General features: G+C 46.3%; 1 protein-coding gene across 2 annotated transcripts in view; it reads right to left on the reverse strand.

The window, feature by feature from the left end:
* gask1a (golgi associated kinase 1A) overlaps positions 1-15,913 on the reverse strand; it is a 91,895-nt gene that overhangs the window by 34,002 nt on the left and 41,980 nt on the right. For both annotated transcript variants that reach the window (XM_039737324.1, XM_039737325.1), the window contains exon 2: positions 11,100-12,329. In XM_039737324.1, coding sequence (XP_039593258.1) covers positions 11,100-12,329 — 1,230 coding nt within the window. The remainder of the gene's footprint in view (positions 1-11,099; positions 12,330-15,913) is intronic.

Here is a 15,913-nt window from a genome sequence, read left to right on the forward strand (position 1 = left end):
TCTTGTAAAAGAAAGAAGGGCCAACACTGCAAATATTGACTCTTTGCATAAATTTAATGTCATTGTCAATAAAAGCCTTTGAAACTTAGAAATGCTTGTAACTCTACTTAAAGGGTCCGCTTTCTTCCCAGCAGCTCCTGCGTCCTCTGTTGTCGTCCAATAGAGCAGCCCCCTCGTAGCATTACTACAACTCCTCACCAGGCTGCTACATAGATAGATAGATACTTTATTAATCCCACGGGGAAATTCACATACTCCAGCAGCAGCATACTGATAAAAACAATATTAATTTAAAGAGTGATAACAATGAAGGTATAACAGACAATAACTTTGTATAATGTTAACGTTTACCCCCCCGGGTGGAGTCACATAGTGTGGGGTCTCCTCAGTCTGTCATTGGAGCAGGACGGTGTCAGCAGTCTGTCGCTGAAGCTGCTCCTCTGTCTGGAGATGATCCTGTTCAGTGGATTCTCCATGATTGACAGGAGTCTGCTCAGCGCCCGTCGCTCTGCCACGGATGTCAAACTGTCCAGCTCGGTGCCTACAATAGAGCCTGCCTTCCTCACCAGTTTGTCCAGGTGTGAGGCGTCCCTCTTCTTTATGCTGCCTCCCCAGCACACCACCGTGTAGAAGGCGGCGCTCGCCATAACTGTCTGATAGAACATCTGCAGCATCTTATTGCAGATGTTGAAGGACGCCATATGGCCGAACCAAAGCTTGAGGTTGGCTGTGTTCACAGTTGTCTACTTTCTTGGTCCCTGGCAATCCCCCCTTCTACGGAATTTGTCAGACGCTTTGGAGAGGGGACGAGTCCTGACCCAGGCTTTCTCACCAAGCGAAAACTGAGCAGGCCTACGTCTCAGGTTGTGGGCTGTCATCATCCTCTCCTTCATCTGCTTGATCGTGAATGGATGGACCTGGTTTGGGTGGGTCTAAAGCTTTGGCCACTAAGCTGACCGCCTAAAGCTAACAATGCAGGGGTCTCGCCTGTAACCTCATGTACCGCTGTGTTCAGCGCGAACCAGAGTTCAGGCGGCCATTTAGTCCAATCCTGATGGTGGTCTCCAATGAAGGGTGCAATCATGGTCCTCAGGGGTCCAGTTCACCTTAATATGCTGTAGTCTTCAGGTGTAGCCTTCCTGTTCTGGGTATGACGTTAATCTGCATCCAGCCGTACATGTAGGCCCCCCATACTGTAGGGAAAAATCTGGGGGTTGGTGGCAGAATTGGCACTCCAGCCACCATAAAAAACCTCACACTGGTTCCACTCCATCTGAACTAGTGTGGTGCTGCGGTGTCACCCGTTGCATGGCTGGCACACGGGTCCTAATCTGGGATCCTGAGTTGGTTTGTCATGTGGTGGGTTGCGGCAATGTGCTGCATCAGCACCTGCTCCTAACCTCTCTCTCCTTCTGGTGAAGCCAACTGGTTCCAGAATTCTTCAGCCACTGAACCGGCAAACTGCGGACCACCGTCTGAGACGATGCTCTTCGGCACCCTACACCATCGGTTAAATATTTCGTCCTTTCTGTAGTGTTAGCCATTGGGAATAGCGCCACCCATTGGGTAAAAAATAGTCCACAGCCACTGATCCTTACTGGGCACTCCCCTGGTGTGGCGATGGTCATGGGTTGAAGCTGTCCAGAGGGGAGACCAGGAGGGGTTTTATATTGCTGACAGTTGGTACATGTCCGGTCATGGGACCCGACATCGTTGTGTATCGTTGGCCACCATACCACCTCCAGGATCTTAAACAGTGTTTCTGTATGTCCATGGTGACCACCGATCGGGCTACCACTGATCCTAGATATTTAAACATCTCCACTGCAGGCTACCTTCTAAATCCTGATGATATTCTGTCGTCTTATTCTTCTTCCTGTTCATTTCCACCCTCTGTCTTCCAAAGTTCTTCTCCATTCTTCCAACTTCCTCTTGTCTAGTGCTACACAACACAACGTCATCAGCACAAAGCCTGCATGACATGAGATTGGTCTTTTACCCCAAGGACTCCACAAATCCATAACCAGATCAAAGAGGTCAGGACTTCAAGAAGACCCCTGGTGCAGACCTTCAATAACTGAGATGTTGTCTGTTACCCCAACATTGCTCTAGTGGCTTCTCATACTCTGCCTGGCAGTAGAGGCTGACGTGACCACAACACCTTCTCTTAAGGGATCCATTCAAGGGTCGGACCACCCAATGTGTATTCAAACCTAACATTTCTACAGGGAGATTCACTCAAAAAGAGACCCCCGAATGTTCTGTTGTAACTCCCGTTAGGATGAAGCAATCTGAACCAAAACAAATCAGCTCTACAGGGTGGTCCAGATCGTCTGGATGGCTTTGATTTACGTGGGTGGGGACAATTCCAGTTTGGTGCAAAGACGATTCTTCATGTCGTCAGTTCGCACACTTCTCGATGGTTCGGGATTTTTCGGGTGATTTTCCATGTGATAAAATTAATAAGTTATAGCGTAATGAAAATTGCATAATTAGATCTGGACCACCCTATATACCTTACGTTACATGCGATGCTGGAATTGCTTTCCGTTTTCTGGCAGACACATTTCCACAGGGCGCTCCATGTTCCTGAACGTATCAGCAAGCGCCTTGGGGACGGGGGGATAACAGCAACTTCACGTTGGAGGTTTTTCTTCTAATCTTCCACAGTGCCAGGCTTGTTCCGACAGACTTTTCCATTGAGCAGACCCCAAAGGAAGAAATCTGGTGGTGTCAGACCTGGCGACCGTGGTGGCCAAAGCCCCTTTGAAATGACACTGTTGCTGAAGGAGGACTCAATTTCTGCCATGCTCCATGCCCGATATGTGACACGCTGTTGCTGCATCTTGCTGGAAGTCATCTTCCGCTAACTGACGATCATCCAGTCGATTCTGACATTGCTTAAACCAGGGGTCGCCAACCCCATCCTGGAGGACCACCGTGGCTGCAGGTTTTCATTCTCACCCTTTTCTTAATGAGTGACCTGTTTTTGTTGCTAATTAACTTCTTTTGAGTTCATTTGAATTGATTTGCTCTTGAAGACTCAGACCCCTTAATTGTTTCTGAATTGTGTCCATCATACAATATCTGAACATAAAGAAATATGGAGGGCTCAGGAATGTTGAGCTGCTGAGCGCCACAAAACATTTTACCAGAGCTGTTAGAAAAGAGAAAAATCAACCATTTCAGAAATGTCTGCTATTGCACCACGAGAGCAGCAACAAGACATGAAGTTAATGAACGGGTTTAATTAACAACAAGAATCGGCACCTCATTAAGCAGCTGGTTGGAGTGACATTGGTTGGAGTTTGAGGCCCTGACATAGGTGGTCTTCTTTTGGCTCACTCACCTCACATTTCATTTCTGTTTGGCTGCCATTTAAGGAAAGAAATGAAGCAATTCAGATGAACTATGAAGAAAATCAGGGGAACAAATCTTAAAAGAGAAGTCAATCAAAATGAATTCACAAGAAGTTAATTAGCAGCATAAACAGGGCAGTCATAAAAAAAAAAAAAAGGGTTAGAATGAAAACCTGCAGCTACGGTGGTCCTCTAGGTCCAGACATGGCGACCCCTGGCTTAAACGACTTGGTGACCCAGTAGGTTTCCACCATGAAGATGCGCTGCCCAATACTGTACGCCACCAGCCTGATGAGAAGTCGAGTGACTGAGTGAAGGGGAACGGGCAGGATGCACCCAGAGGTTGCAAATGGAGGTTAAAGGTCATGACGGCTGTCCGGCACCTGCCTCTTCGTATCCCGGCTTGTTCGAAGCTCCATATACCGAGGAGCACATTGCACGTTGTTTCGTTCAGATTGCTTCGTCTTCACGTGAGAGTTATCACAGAACCCTCTTTCCAGTGAATCTCCCTGTACTTCCTATGTGTAATACTTCACGTGGTGTATCTCTACGTCAATTGGCAGCTCCACATTGGGACAGTGGGCCCTCCAAGGGGTCCGTTCTTTGGGGTGCTGGGGAGACCCCCAACTAAGTGTGACCTTGAACTGGTTAAGTGGATTAGAAAATGGCTGGCTGGCTCCCTTTGAACACTGGGATTACACAGCATGCAGAGATCCCGCTAAATTATTCACAAAAGGAAAGGCGAGTTTTATTTTATTTCCCCCCCCCCCACAGGCATTTATTCTCTCCAATATTCATAAAACTATTAATGTTTAAAGAGCATTTAATTCTGCGCAAAATTACTTTCAACAGGGAACGCCATGGCTGCTGCTGCTGTTGCCAGGAAAGGTCCTCCCCATGCAGACCTTTGTGTGCTAACAAACCCGAAGAGATTCATTTGAGGCCGAGACGGCAGAGGACTACATTCCCGGGTGGCTCTTGGGTCACTCGTTATGGCTGAATAAATGCAATCCTAGCTTTGGAAAATATTCTTGAGTCGTCGGACCCCTCATGTGAAGAAGTTACATTGCATGCATATCAATGGAGAATTCCCCAAAGATTAGGCCGTCTGTAATGAAAGCCAGGGCCCATTTCTAAGTGTGTGTGTGTGGGTTGGGGGACTACTCTTATCATATGACAGGAAGGGGCGGTGGGTGGGGGTTCCCTGGTGAAATTAAAGATCTGCACACCTTGAGTGCCAAACACAAGATAAAACCTGCATGACTGTATAATACATACTCACTCACTCACGCAGTCTCAGTTACTTAAAAATCTGAAGTTTGCCCCCTGCTGGCCTCACCAACAACTCCTCCAGCAACAACTCGAGCTTTTGCATCCAAGTACTGGCTGGGCCTAACCCTGCTTCGCTTCATGTGGGTGGATGACCTCTCCTGAAGTACAGCTGGTATGGCTGCCGTCTCCATTCACTACACTTCACTTCACTTTTATGAAAGCATCTCCACTCACATTAAAATGGCCAAAAACACCTGTGACGTAGCTGGGATTGGTTGGAATACGGTTTTCTTCTGTGAAGGGGGACTAATCAGGTGGCGGTGTAAATGTAAGTATTATAAACGAGCAGGACCCAGTCAGGGAAGGGCCACGTAATGAGCACAAACCTACCTGGTTCTGATTTGAGTCTGAATTATTAAAAACTCTCCGTTTTCACCCGTCCACACTACAGCTCTGAGCCGGTGTTTTCAGAAACATACCACTTTGGAGAGCGCTTTCAAAAGTCTAGTTTGGGGGGCTAAAAATGTCTTGGATGAAAGGCGAAAACAGAGACTCGGGTCTGCATTTATTTTAAAGGAAAAGGTTAATAGTGTGGACTCAGCCTGACATTCAAGTAGAAATTGAAGCAATAAAGGCAGGGAGTCCCAGTGAAGTCCTGAATGAGCCTTAACAACGTGGTCCCCCGTGGAGTCCCAATTGTGACGCAGCAATGTGGTCCCCCGTGGAGTCTAGATTGCAACCTAGCAAAGTGGTCCCCAAACACATCAAATGAGTGGGGTCCCCCGTGAAGTCCCAATCGCATCTTAGCAATGTGGTCCCCGATTATGTCAAAGCAGTGCGGTCCTTTGTGAAGTCCTGATCATGTCGAAGCAAAGTGGTCCGCCATGAAGTCCCAATCATGACACAGCAATGCGGTCCCCTGTGAAGTCCCGATCACATTTTAGTAATGTGGTCCCTGATTGCATCAAAACAGTGAGGTCCTCTGTGAAGTCCTGATTGTGTCATATCAATGTGCTCCCCCATGAAGTCCTGATCGTGACACAGCAATGTGGTCCCCCGTGAAGTTCACATCGCATCTTAGCAATGTGGTCCCCGATTACATCAAAGCAGTGGGGTCCTCTATGGAGTCCTGATCGTGTCTTAGCAATGTGCTCCCCCATGTGGTTTGCTGTGAAGTCCCAACTGCATTTTAGTAATGTGGTCCCCAATCGCATCAAAGTAGTGTGGTCCTCTGTGAGGTCCTGATCACGATGCAGCAATGTGGTCCCCCATGAAGTCCTGATCATGTTAAAGCAACGTGGTCCTTCAATCACATCTTAGCAATGTGGTCCCTGATTGCATCAAAACAGTGAGGTCCTCTGTGAAGTCCTGATGGTGTCTTAGCAATGTGGTCCCCTATCACATCAAATAATCAAAATCAAAGCAAAGTGGACCCCCGTGAAGTCCCGATTGCATTTTAGTGATGTGGTCCCCAATCACGTCAAAGCAGTAGGGTCCCCTGTGAAGTCCCAATCGTGACACAGCAATGTGGTCCATGTGTAAGTCCCAATCGCATTTTAGTAATGTGCCCAGAGGGGACTGGGTGGTCCCGTGGCCTCAGAACCCCAGCAGATTTTATTTTTTTCTCCAGCCGTCTGGAGTTTTTTGGTTTTTCTGTCCCCCCTGGCCATCGGACCTTACTCTTATTCTATGTTAATTAATGTTGACTTATTTTCTTTTCTTACTGTGTCTTTTATTTTTCTATTCTTCATTATGTAAAGCAGTTTGAGCTACTGTTTGTATGAAAATGTGCTATATACTGTAAAGAAATGTTGTTGTGGTCCCCGATTGCATCAAAGCAGTGTGCTCCACTGAGAAGTCCTTATCTCGGTGAAGTGTCTTCATTTCGTGTAAAGTCTATGAACACATCACAACTGAAAGGCATGCTGGGTATTCAAAAACCGAAACGAAACCTGGCACTTGACCAACGTGTATAGAAATGAACTCCTCAAAAAGTATAGGTGTGTTTTAGTATGTTTGTTTCGTGAAGTCTATGAAACTGATGTTTCTCAAGAACTGAAATAGCAAGTGTTGGAGCACTCATGGGGTCGGCGATTGAGAGTAAAGCTGACGTTTGCTTTCAGTACTGAAACTCCCAAAATTCTGGTGGCGTACTGTTTTCAATTTTGGGTTTTTCATTACTGGTTACTCACGCTGGTTTACTAAGCACCCCTAGTAGACAATAAGACATGAGTGACGCGGGCCACTGGAAACCAAACCATTCCAGTCTAAACTGTGACTGCAGCCGATTGCCTTTTTAAATAAATAATCGCCGCACTCACCACTTAAGGAGGGGGGCGTGGTATCGTGGCGGGACCGTTTCCCGGGTGTGGCGCGGCACGGGAGTTTCCACACTGAAGTGCACAGTTGAGGAATCACCTGTGTCCATAATTGATGCCAGGAGCTGCTAATTGCCACACATGTGCCACGTCCCCATTTTAAATAGGAGAAGAGCGAGTGTGAGGGGGAGGAAGATGGAACGAGAAGAAAGGTCAGAGGTTCAAATGCGGCGGAAGGGCAGTCTCGGGCAGGACGATCCAGCGAGGAAAGGCAGCACGAACAGGAGTCCTGCGAAGGAGCGTAGGTCACGGCACTTTAGGGGTTGGTTTGCTCCACTGCTCAAAGGTGTGGAGTGGGGCGAGTGTGGCTGATGACCTCCCCAGGGATGACAGAAGGAGATCTGACCTCGGGTGGTCTGGCAGACCCTGACAGAGGCAACCAATACGGGGGTCAGTTGGGGTGTGAAGATCATGTCTGCTGAGTCTCCGCCAGCTGTGTGACTTATGGGTGAGCAGGGAAGACGAACAAGGAGGTGGGCTGGGATCATCAGTTACTTGAAAGAACATGACGGAGCCAGCGACTGTGTTTTTAACCTCTGCTTTTAAAGGATTTATTTATTGAGATTTTATGCCCAACGTTTCACCTGCTTTTATGGATTCTTTTGAGCACCACATTATTTATTTGGACGTGGTTTTGATTTTTGTTTAATAAAAGCACTTAACACTTTTACACCTTCCCCCTGCTTCGTGTGGTGCCCTCATTGCATAGTTCATGGTCATGATGATCGACGGTGTCGGGTTCGAGACGCTCCCAAATGGGAAGAGGGAGCATTGGAGCAGGACCCGCACCGTCACAAAATCATGGAGTCAATGGAGAGCCTGCCTTTGTGAGTCACCTTGAGTTAAATGTTCTGTCAAATAAAGAACAATAAGCCATTATTATTCTCAATTATTAACCTTATTAATTGCAAAGACAGACTTGTTTGAGCTGTAGTTAAATGTGTGATGCTGGAAATCGATGGGCATGTTTTGAAATTGCTAACCACGGGAACTCAAGAGGCAGTAAGCTAATTGTTCCTAAAGAGGGGCACACGCTCCGGACCCCCAGGCACTGAAGTGCCATCTGCTTTAAGTTACTGCTAAGCTCAGGAAGCCAAAGACTTGACAGCGATTGGCACGAAGCTAGAAGAAGGGCGTGAAAGTGGAAGGAGTCGGGTAGAGCAGCAGAGGAGGTGGGCTTTGTGTGGCACGGCGGGTTCAGAAAGGCTTCAGAGGCCTTTAACACGTCTTGCTGCGTCTCACCCTTGTGCTAAAGTCATTTCACTTCATCTTTTCCCTCATCAAGCCACACTCAATACATCAGAAGAGTTTTAGGAGTTTCATTAAAAACAGGCCTTGCTACCTTACTGAAGATGGGTAATGGAACATTTTCAAAATAAACACCCATTTGTCCTCGATTTCCCCCTCTGCTCCACAGTTTAAGATGACAACTCAAACCTTTCAGATGTCGTGAGTAAAGTGCACAGTGCAGGATTTGCAGATATTACGGTCACATGGCACTTTGTCTACATGGCCACCCCCATTTCTTGGCACCATAATGTTTGGCACACAGCAGTGGCAGGTCCGTTAAAGCCATTGTCATATTTAGTTCTTTCTCGCATATCCTTCACATGCTTGAAGCCTGCAATTCACAGACAAAAGCAGGTGCCGAGGGTCTTCTCTGGCGATACTCTGCCCAGCCTCTAGTTAGGCCATCTTCAGTTCCTGCTTGTTTCGGGAGGCTTGTCCCCTTACATTGTCTCTTCAGCATATGGAAGACCTGCTCAATTGGATTGAAATCAAGTGACTGGCTTGGCCATTCAAGAATTTTCAGGGTTTTTTTTTTAGCTTTGATAAACTCCTATGTTACCTTTAAGATTTGCATTGGGTGTGACGAGGATGGACAGGATTAGAAATGAGGACATTAGAGGGTCACCTCAAGCTGGACGGTTGGGAGACAAAGTCAGAGAGGCGAGATGGCGTTGGTTTGGCCATGTGCAGAGGAGAGAAGGGTGCTAAGGACAGAGCTGACAGGGAAGAGGAGAAGAGGAAGGCCTAAGAGAAGGTTTATGGATGTGGTGAGAGGACATGCAGGTGACGGGTGTAACAGAGCAAGATGACAAGGACAGAAAGATAAGGAAGATGATGATCAGCTGTGGCAACCCTTAACGGGAGCAGTCGAAAGAAGAAGAAACTCCTGTAGTACCTCTGCAGTATGATGTTGTAACGAGCCTCCCCTTCTCCAGCCCCTTGGCCACATGCTAACTCCGAGGGTCTTTCCTCATGGCTGCCTGCCTCCTCACTTGCTCGCTCACACACCGGCTCTCTCCCGTTCTTGCCCTTCTCTCCATCCTTTTCTTAATCCTCCGCTCTCTCTGTTCCGTTTTCTTTTTTCTCTCTTCCCTTTTGTTCCCGAGCAGGCTTTTCATATACACTGCTGCCTAACTGGAGCACAGGTGTGAGGCGCCTGCACGTTTATTTGGCGCAGTCAGCCAGGCACCTCAATTAGCCGCGGAGCAAAACGCACTCACGTACACTCGCACCCAACTGGCACCTGCACCTTCTTGGGACGCAATTATTTAAAATTAGCCACCCATTGTTAAGCCGCAAACACTATGGAGGGCACTATATATGTTCATTTTTTCAACGGCAATTCTCTTTTTTTTGTTGATTTTTCCTTTTTCCGTAGCACTAATTCATTTTTATCTCTATCTCAAAATTGTTCTATGTTAACTGCTTGCTGATTACCGCGTTTTTCCTCAAACATGTCACTTTGCATTTTGTTTCTTTAGGGAAGGTCTACAGGACGGTAGTGAGACCAGCTATGTTATTATGGGCTGGAGACGGTGGCACAGGAGACAGAGCTGGTGGTTGCAGAGTTAAAGATGTTAAAATTTGCATTGGGTGTGACGAGGATGGACAGGATTAGAAATGAGGACATTAGAGGGTCAGCTCAGGTTGGGAGATAAAGTCAGAGAGGCGAGATTGTGTTGGTCTGGACCCGTGCAGAGGAGAGATGCTGGGTATATTGGGAGAAGGATGCTAAGGATAGAGCTGCCAGGGAAGAGGAGAAGAGGAAGGCCTAAGAGGGGGTTTATGGATGTGCTGAGAGAGGACATGCAGGTGATGTGTGTGACAGCCCGCAGCATCTGTCTCAGATTAGCTCCAATATTTCTCACTCCTGCAAGTGAACTATGATTGATAGAAGTTACAAAATCAACCGGAATGTTCAAGCAAATTCTAGAAAAAAACCCGATCTAAATCCGTTAAGTAGTGCTCTCGTTCACTAGCCAAGCGGATGTAAGGAACGCCCCGAGGCTGCCGCGTGAGTCAGTAAGTGATATATATATATATATATATATATATATATATATATATATATATATATATATATATATATAGATAGATAGATAGATAGATAGATAGATAGATAGATAGATAGATAGATAGATATATATAGTCACACACGTGCGCATGGGAGGCAGCTAAAGGGCTTGAGTGAAGGCAGTTCGGAGGCATGCCAGGGTGTGGCAGAGTGCACTGACTCTTTTTCTCCCTTGCCCGTAGACCATTCCCGGGGGATTTCACCTGGCTCTCCTGACATCACTTCCGGGACTGAGCCAATGGAAGTCGGCCACACCAGCTCCAGTCCCTCTGATGTCACGTCCGGCTATGAACCAATGGTGGAAGACCACGTGCCGGATCCATATGACCTCACTTCCCGTCTCCCCCTTTAAAACCTGCCCCTTTTCCTTTGTTTCCTCAGTCTTGTTTTGGACTCAGTTGAATGCACTTCAGTGCTGATTATTTGTTAAAACGACTTTTGCAGCCAGGATACTACATTATACGGGTGGCTGCCCCAAACCTTTATCTGTCCATGTCTCGTTCTTGTGACTATATATATATATATATATATAGATAGATAGAGAGAGAGAGAGAGATATTACTAATCCGTCTTTAGTGACAGTTATCAATAAAAATGCAACTAAGTTCCAAAGGGGTGAACACTCCTGATAGCCACCGTATTCCAATATCAGAAATGTGCGTTTCTTCCCTAAACCCAGCAATCTCTCTTTGCTTTTTAGTTAGAAAGGATTTTAAACAACGTTACCTGCAGCAGGAAATCAAACACAGCAAGTTTTCCCCACTCCGAGTGTCGGACCCCCACACAAGGCAGAGAGGGCTGGGGATCGTCCGTGACGTTGCACCTCCTCTTGAGGAGCTCCTGGTACTGCAGCCACGTGAGGGGGAAGGAGTTCTGATCGTTGTTCACGTCGGTCAAGTGCTGAATGGTCGGGTCCCACCACACCACTGGCCTTGCTGGCCCCCTCGTGAACTTGTAGGGCAGAATTTCGCTGTGAAAGTTCCTCATGACGCTGGGCAGACTCCTGTTCAGACCCAAAACCCTGTCCAGATGAAAAGCAAAAACTTCAAACCAGTCTTCAGGGCGCTTGATTAGGCCACACAGGCCTCGGGCACAGTTACTGTGAACATGTTCTGGTGACTTGGACAAGTCCTTCCCAAAACCCACTTTAAGTAACTGTCCATGGGCGGGCACTCTAGCTTTCCCAACAACGTCAGCAGCGGCCAGTAGTTTCATTTTCTTGACGTCATCTAGACTGAGCCAAGGTGGAGGCTCTTTGCCAATCCGAATGCTCTCCCTGGGATCCATCTTGGACAGATCCTCTCTGGTCTCCTTGCACCTCAAAGATGGCCGTAGCTTTGGTTTCTCCAAATGATACATGCCGCCCCCATAGGGGGCATCGGATTCATTTTTTGAGGGATTAGAATCCCATTTGGCCCTGTCTCGACTAACATCCTGATCCCCTGCAAGACTTCTCAGAAGACGTATCTTGGTGACCTCTCCGCTAGTGAATCTTTGATCTTTTGCCACATTCTGGCTATGCAGAGGGTCATCCCGCACTTTCGATAAAGACAGCTGGTGGGCCGGACCTTTATGAGGCTTTGGGGGCTTAACCTGCTTTTTAAGGTCTCTACTGGACTTCTCTGCGTTGCTACCAGGGGTATCCTTGGGAGTTTTCCTCTGGCCGCCCTTTATTTTGGGTTGAAAGTTCTCATCTGAGATTCGTCTGGCGGCTTCTTCCAGCTTCACGGCTTTGAAATGTCGGTGGTTAAACTTCTGAAGCCGATTCTGGACCCTCTTCTTCACGCTTCCCCTTAGCCATAGTTGATCTCCATGGGGTTCCAAGTTGGAGACGGTATATTGTTCTGGTGGAAGGGAAGGGAAGTTACCAATCGTGATTAAGGCCAGGGTTAGAAGGAAAATGACAGTCACAGTAGACTTCCTCCTGCAGCGCATCTTCAGCCAAAGCCGTGAGGCCTAAAGGGGAAGGAAAAAAAAATGAAAAAGACTAAGAAACAGAAACAGAGAATACGTCATCAAACTAAATGAAGAAGACTTTGGTTCTGATAAAATTAGGAGGCACCTGGGAAGACCTAAACTCACTGGGAAAACTAGTCATCTACATAGTCCTTCAACCCTCCATCTTTATCTTTCTTATTGCCCTCCTTTTCTACAAGTATTGTGGCCCCCCAATCAGGATCTGCAGTTGTTAGCTGCCCCCCCCCCCTTCCTCAGCTAATTAACTTAAGTCATGTATTTATATATTTTATCAAAGCCAGATTCCTATCACCGTGTTGTACCGGGGAGCGTCCAACACTACAGCCGAGCAAGACGGGCCAGCTCAGGAAACGTCATGATGGCTGCCACACATTCTCAGTTTTCTTTTGATGAGTCCTCTGAGTACGTGGTTAGAAATTAGCACAACGGCGTGTGTGTTCAAATTTTAGTACGCAACGTCAGCGTCATTGTTTACTGTCCACATGTGACAGCAGGCTGCGCCGCGGCTCCAACAGGATTCAACCTGCGTGCTTCGATGTTTGATGAATGAAGTGTGGGGAGGTGAAGCAAATCATCAAACTTAAATGCTGACTTCTCCCAATATTGTGCAGCCTTACTGTGCTCTTATAGGGCTGAGGGCAGAACCTTGTGGTGATGGGCAGGTGGCACCGCCTCCTGGGGAACCACCCACAAAACACAAGGAACCTAACACAACAGACATCGAGACAGAGACACTAAATAATCTTGACTAGTAACAGAGATTGTGCACAAAAACAACATAAAAGTAGCATTTGTACCCCTACTGGAAATGGTACTCTGAAGACCCCTAAATATAGTCAATGTGCCAATTTGTGGCTGTGCGACTTGAGATGACTCGTACTTTGGGCTGAGGTCCATGGCAAAAATAAGTGTTCTAGAAATTGATAAAACCAGCCACAGTAATAAAACCATTATTATTACAGTGGTACCTTGAGATACGAGTGCCCCAACGTACGAGTTTTTTCAGGTCGATTTTTTGCCTTGAGTTACGAGCCAAAATTCAAAATACGAGCCATCAAAGAGCTTGTCCCCGCGCATTCCGAGGAACTGACGACGGAGGAGTTGATGGAACTACAGACGCAGCAACATACGGAGGTTCTGCAGGAGATCGGTATCGCAGAGGAGCTTATCTCTTCAAGTGAGATAAAGGAAGTGATGGCAATGTGGGAAAAAGTTTTGAGCTTTAAAGAAAAGAAACACCCTGAAAAAGTTGCAACTGATAGTGCAGCGGCGCTATTTAGTGACAGTCGCCTAACTCATTTCAGAAATATTCTAAAGGGGAGGAAGAAACAAAGCTCCTTGGACAGGTTTACATTGAAACGCCCTGCGAATGAAAGTGACGAAAGCGTGGCAAAAATGGAAAAAAAAACAACTAGTGAAGAAGAAAATTAAGTTAAGCAAAAGTGAAGCGAAAGAAAAAAAACACTACAATACGCTAATGGACTTCGCCAACATCTGTTTATTTCTTTAGATTCTTTTTTATGCATTAGGTTTTATTTTGTTTGTATACAATATTTGTTCATTATACAGTAAATACATTTTTCTTATGTTGAAAACATTTAACAAAAAATTGGGTTTGTTTTTTGGGGGCTGGCATGAATTAATTTCAATTAATTTCAATGGGGAAAACTGATTTGAGATACGAGCATTTTGACTTACGAGCTCGGTCATGGAATGAATTAAACTCGTATCTCAAGGTATCACTGTATCTAAACTAATAAAAGGCAAAGCCCTCACTGACTCACTCACTCACTCATCACTAATTCTCCAACTTTCCGTGTAGGTAGAAGGCTGAAATTTGACAGGCTCATTCCTTACAGCTTACTTACAAAAGTTAGGCAGGTTTCATGTCGAAATTCTAAGCGTAACGGTCATAATGGTCAACAACGTCCGCCATGTTGAACTTTCTTATTCATGGCCCCATCTTATGCATCTGCATGTGAGTTGATGGCTGCCGCTGAATTGTTCGGTTGTCGCTTTCAAGTGTACCGAAATGGCCAAATATTTTACACCTTTGGACAACCGCCAATGCCTCTTCAACATCTTAGATTGACAGGTGACGATTTCAGTAGTGGACACTTTGATGTTTATGAATGTTTAAACTCTCAAAAGCTGGATGTGAAGTTATCGATGAAACCGGTTGTGTGCTTACAACGCTTGACAGATGCCGAATGTCAATTCAACACAACAAGTGCTGCAAATACTGTCGTAATTGAAACAAACCATAAAACTCAAACCGATTATGACAGCAGCAATCCAAGCTGTGAGATTTGAAACAAGATTACTGTTCACATGGCCAACTGTACGTTACATGCTCAAGAGTAAGCTCAGCGCACAGCTTGGTCATATTACAACTGGAGGGCCGAACTCACAATGTGGTATACAAAGAGATCCTTAACAAATAATTATTGGTATATTTTCCCTCAGTTTAAAAAGATTTAAATTTCTTCTTAATAAAACTTTTAAGGCAGTACTTTGTACTTTGGGTATTTTGCTAGTTATTATTATTTCACAGGGTCTCGTACATCTTCCGACTTTTGGAGGACACACAAAGGTTTGTTTTCATTGCATTTTTATGCATTTGGCCCGTATTGCCTTTTTAAATTTGTTGACAGCCAACCAATAGCTATTGCAATCCGCCCTTCTTGGATAAACGAGCACAACTGGGGGGTAGGGGGGTCTCCCTTGTTCAAACAAGCTCACTTAGAAATGGCGAAACATATTGTGCAGCACTGCTGACTGCTGAGGTGACCCACCGCAAGATTGAGAAACGCTGATTGAGAAACACTGGCTTAGACCAATGACTGCAACAAGCGACCCAATGGTTGAGAAACACAGCTTTAGGTGACCCACTCACAACTCAATGATGGCGACCCACCAGTGGTGAAACCCAGTGGTTAAGAATGCTGGCTTAGATGAACCACTCATGGACCAAATGACCACAACCTGTGATTGAGAAACCCTGACTTAGGCGACCCACTCTTGAACCAATGACCACATCCCAGTGGTGGAGAAATACTACCTTAGGTGACCCACTCTTGAACCAATGATGGCACCCTATGACCTAAAGGTAACATCAACCACTGGTTACAAAATAGCTTAGGCAACCCACTCATGGACCAATAGCTACAACTCAGGACCCACTGGAGGTGCCACCCACTAGTTAAGAAAAGCTGACTTAGGTGATGAACCAATGACCACAACCCAGTGATTGAGAAATCCTACCTTAGGTGACCCACTGGCGACCCACTCTTGAACCAATGATGGCACCCTATGACCTAAAGGTAACATCAACCACTGGTTACAAAACAATAGCTTAGGCAACCCACTCATTGACCAATAGCTACAACTCAGGACCCACCGAAGGTGCCACCCACTAGTTAAGAAAAGCTGACTTAGGTGATGAACCAATGACCACAACCCAGTGATTGAGAAATACTACCTTAGGTGACCCACTGGCGTCCCACTCTTGAACCAGTGATGGCACCCTATGACCTAAAGGCAACATCAACCACTGGTTACAA

Source organism: Polypterus senegalus, chromosome 15 (assembly GCF_016835505.1).
Source record: "Polypterus senegalus isolate Bchr_013 chromosome 15, ASM1683550v1, whole genome shotgun sequence".
NCBI lineage: Eukaryota > Metazoa > Chordata > Cladistia > Polypteriformes > Polypteridae > Polypterus > Polypterus senegalus.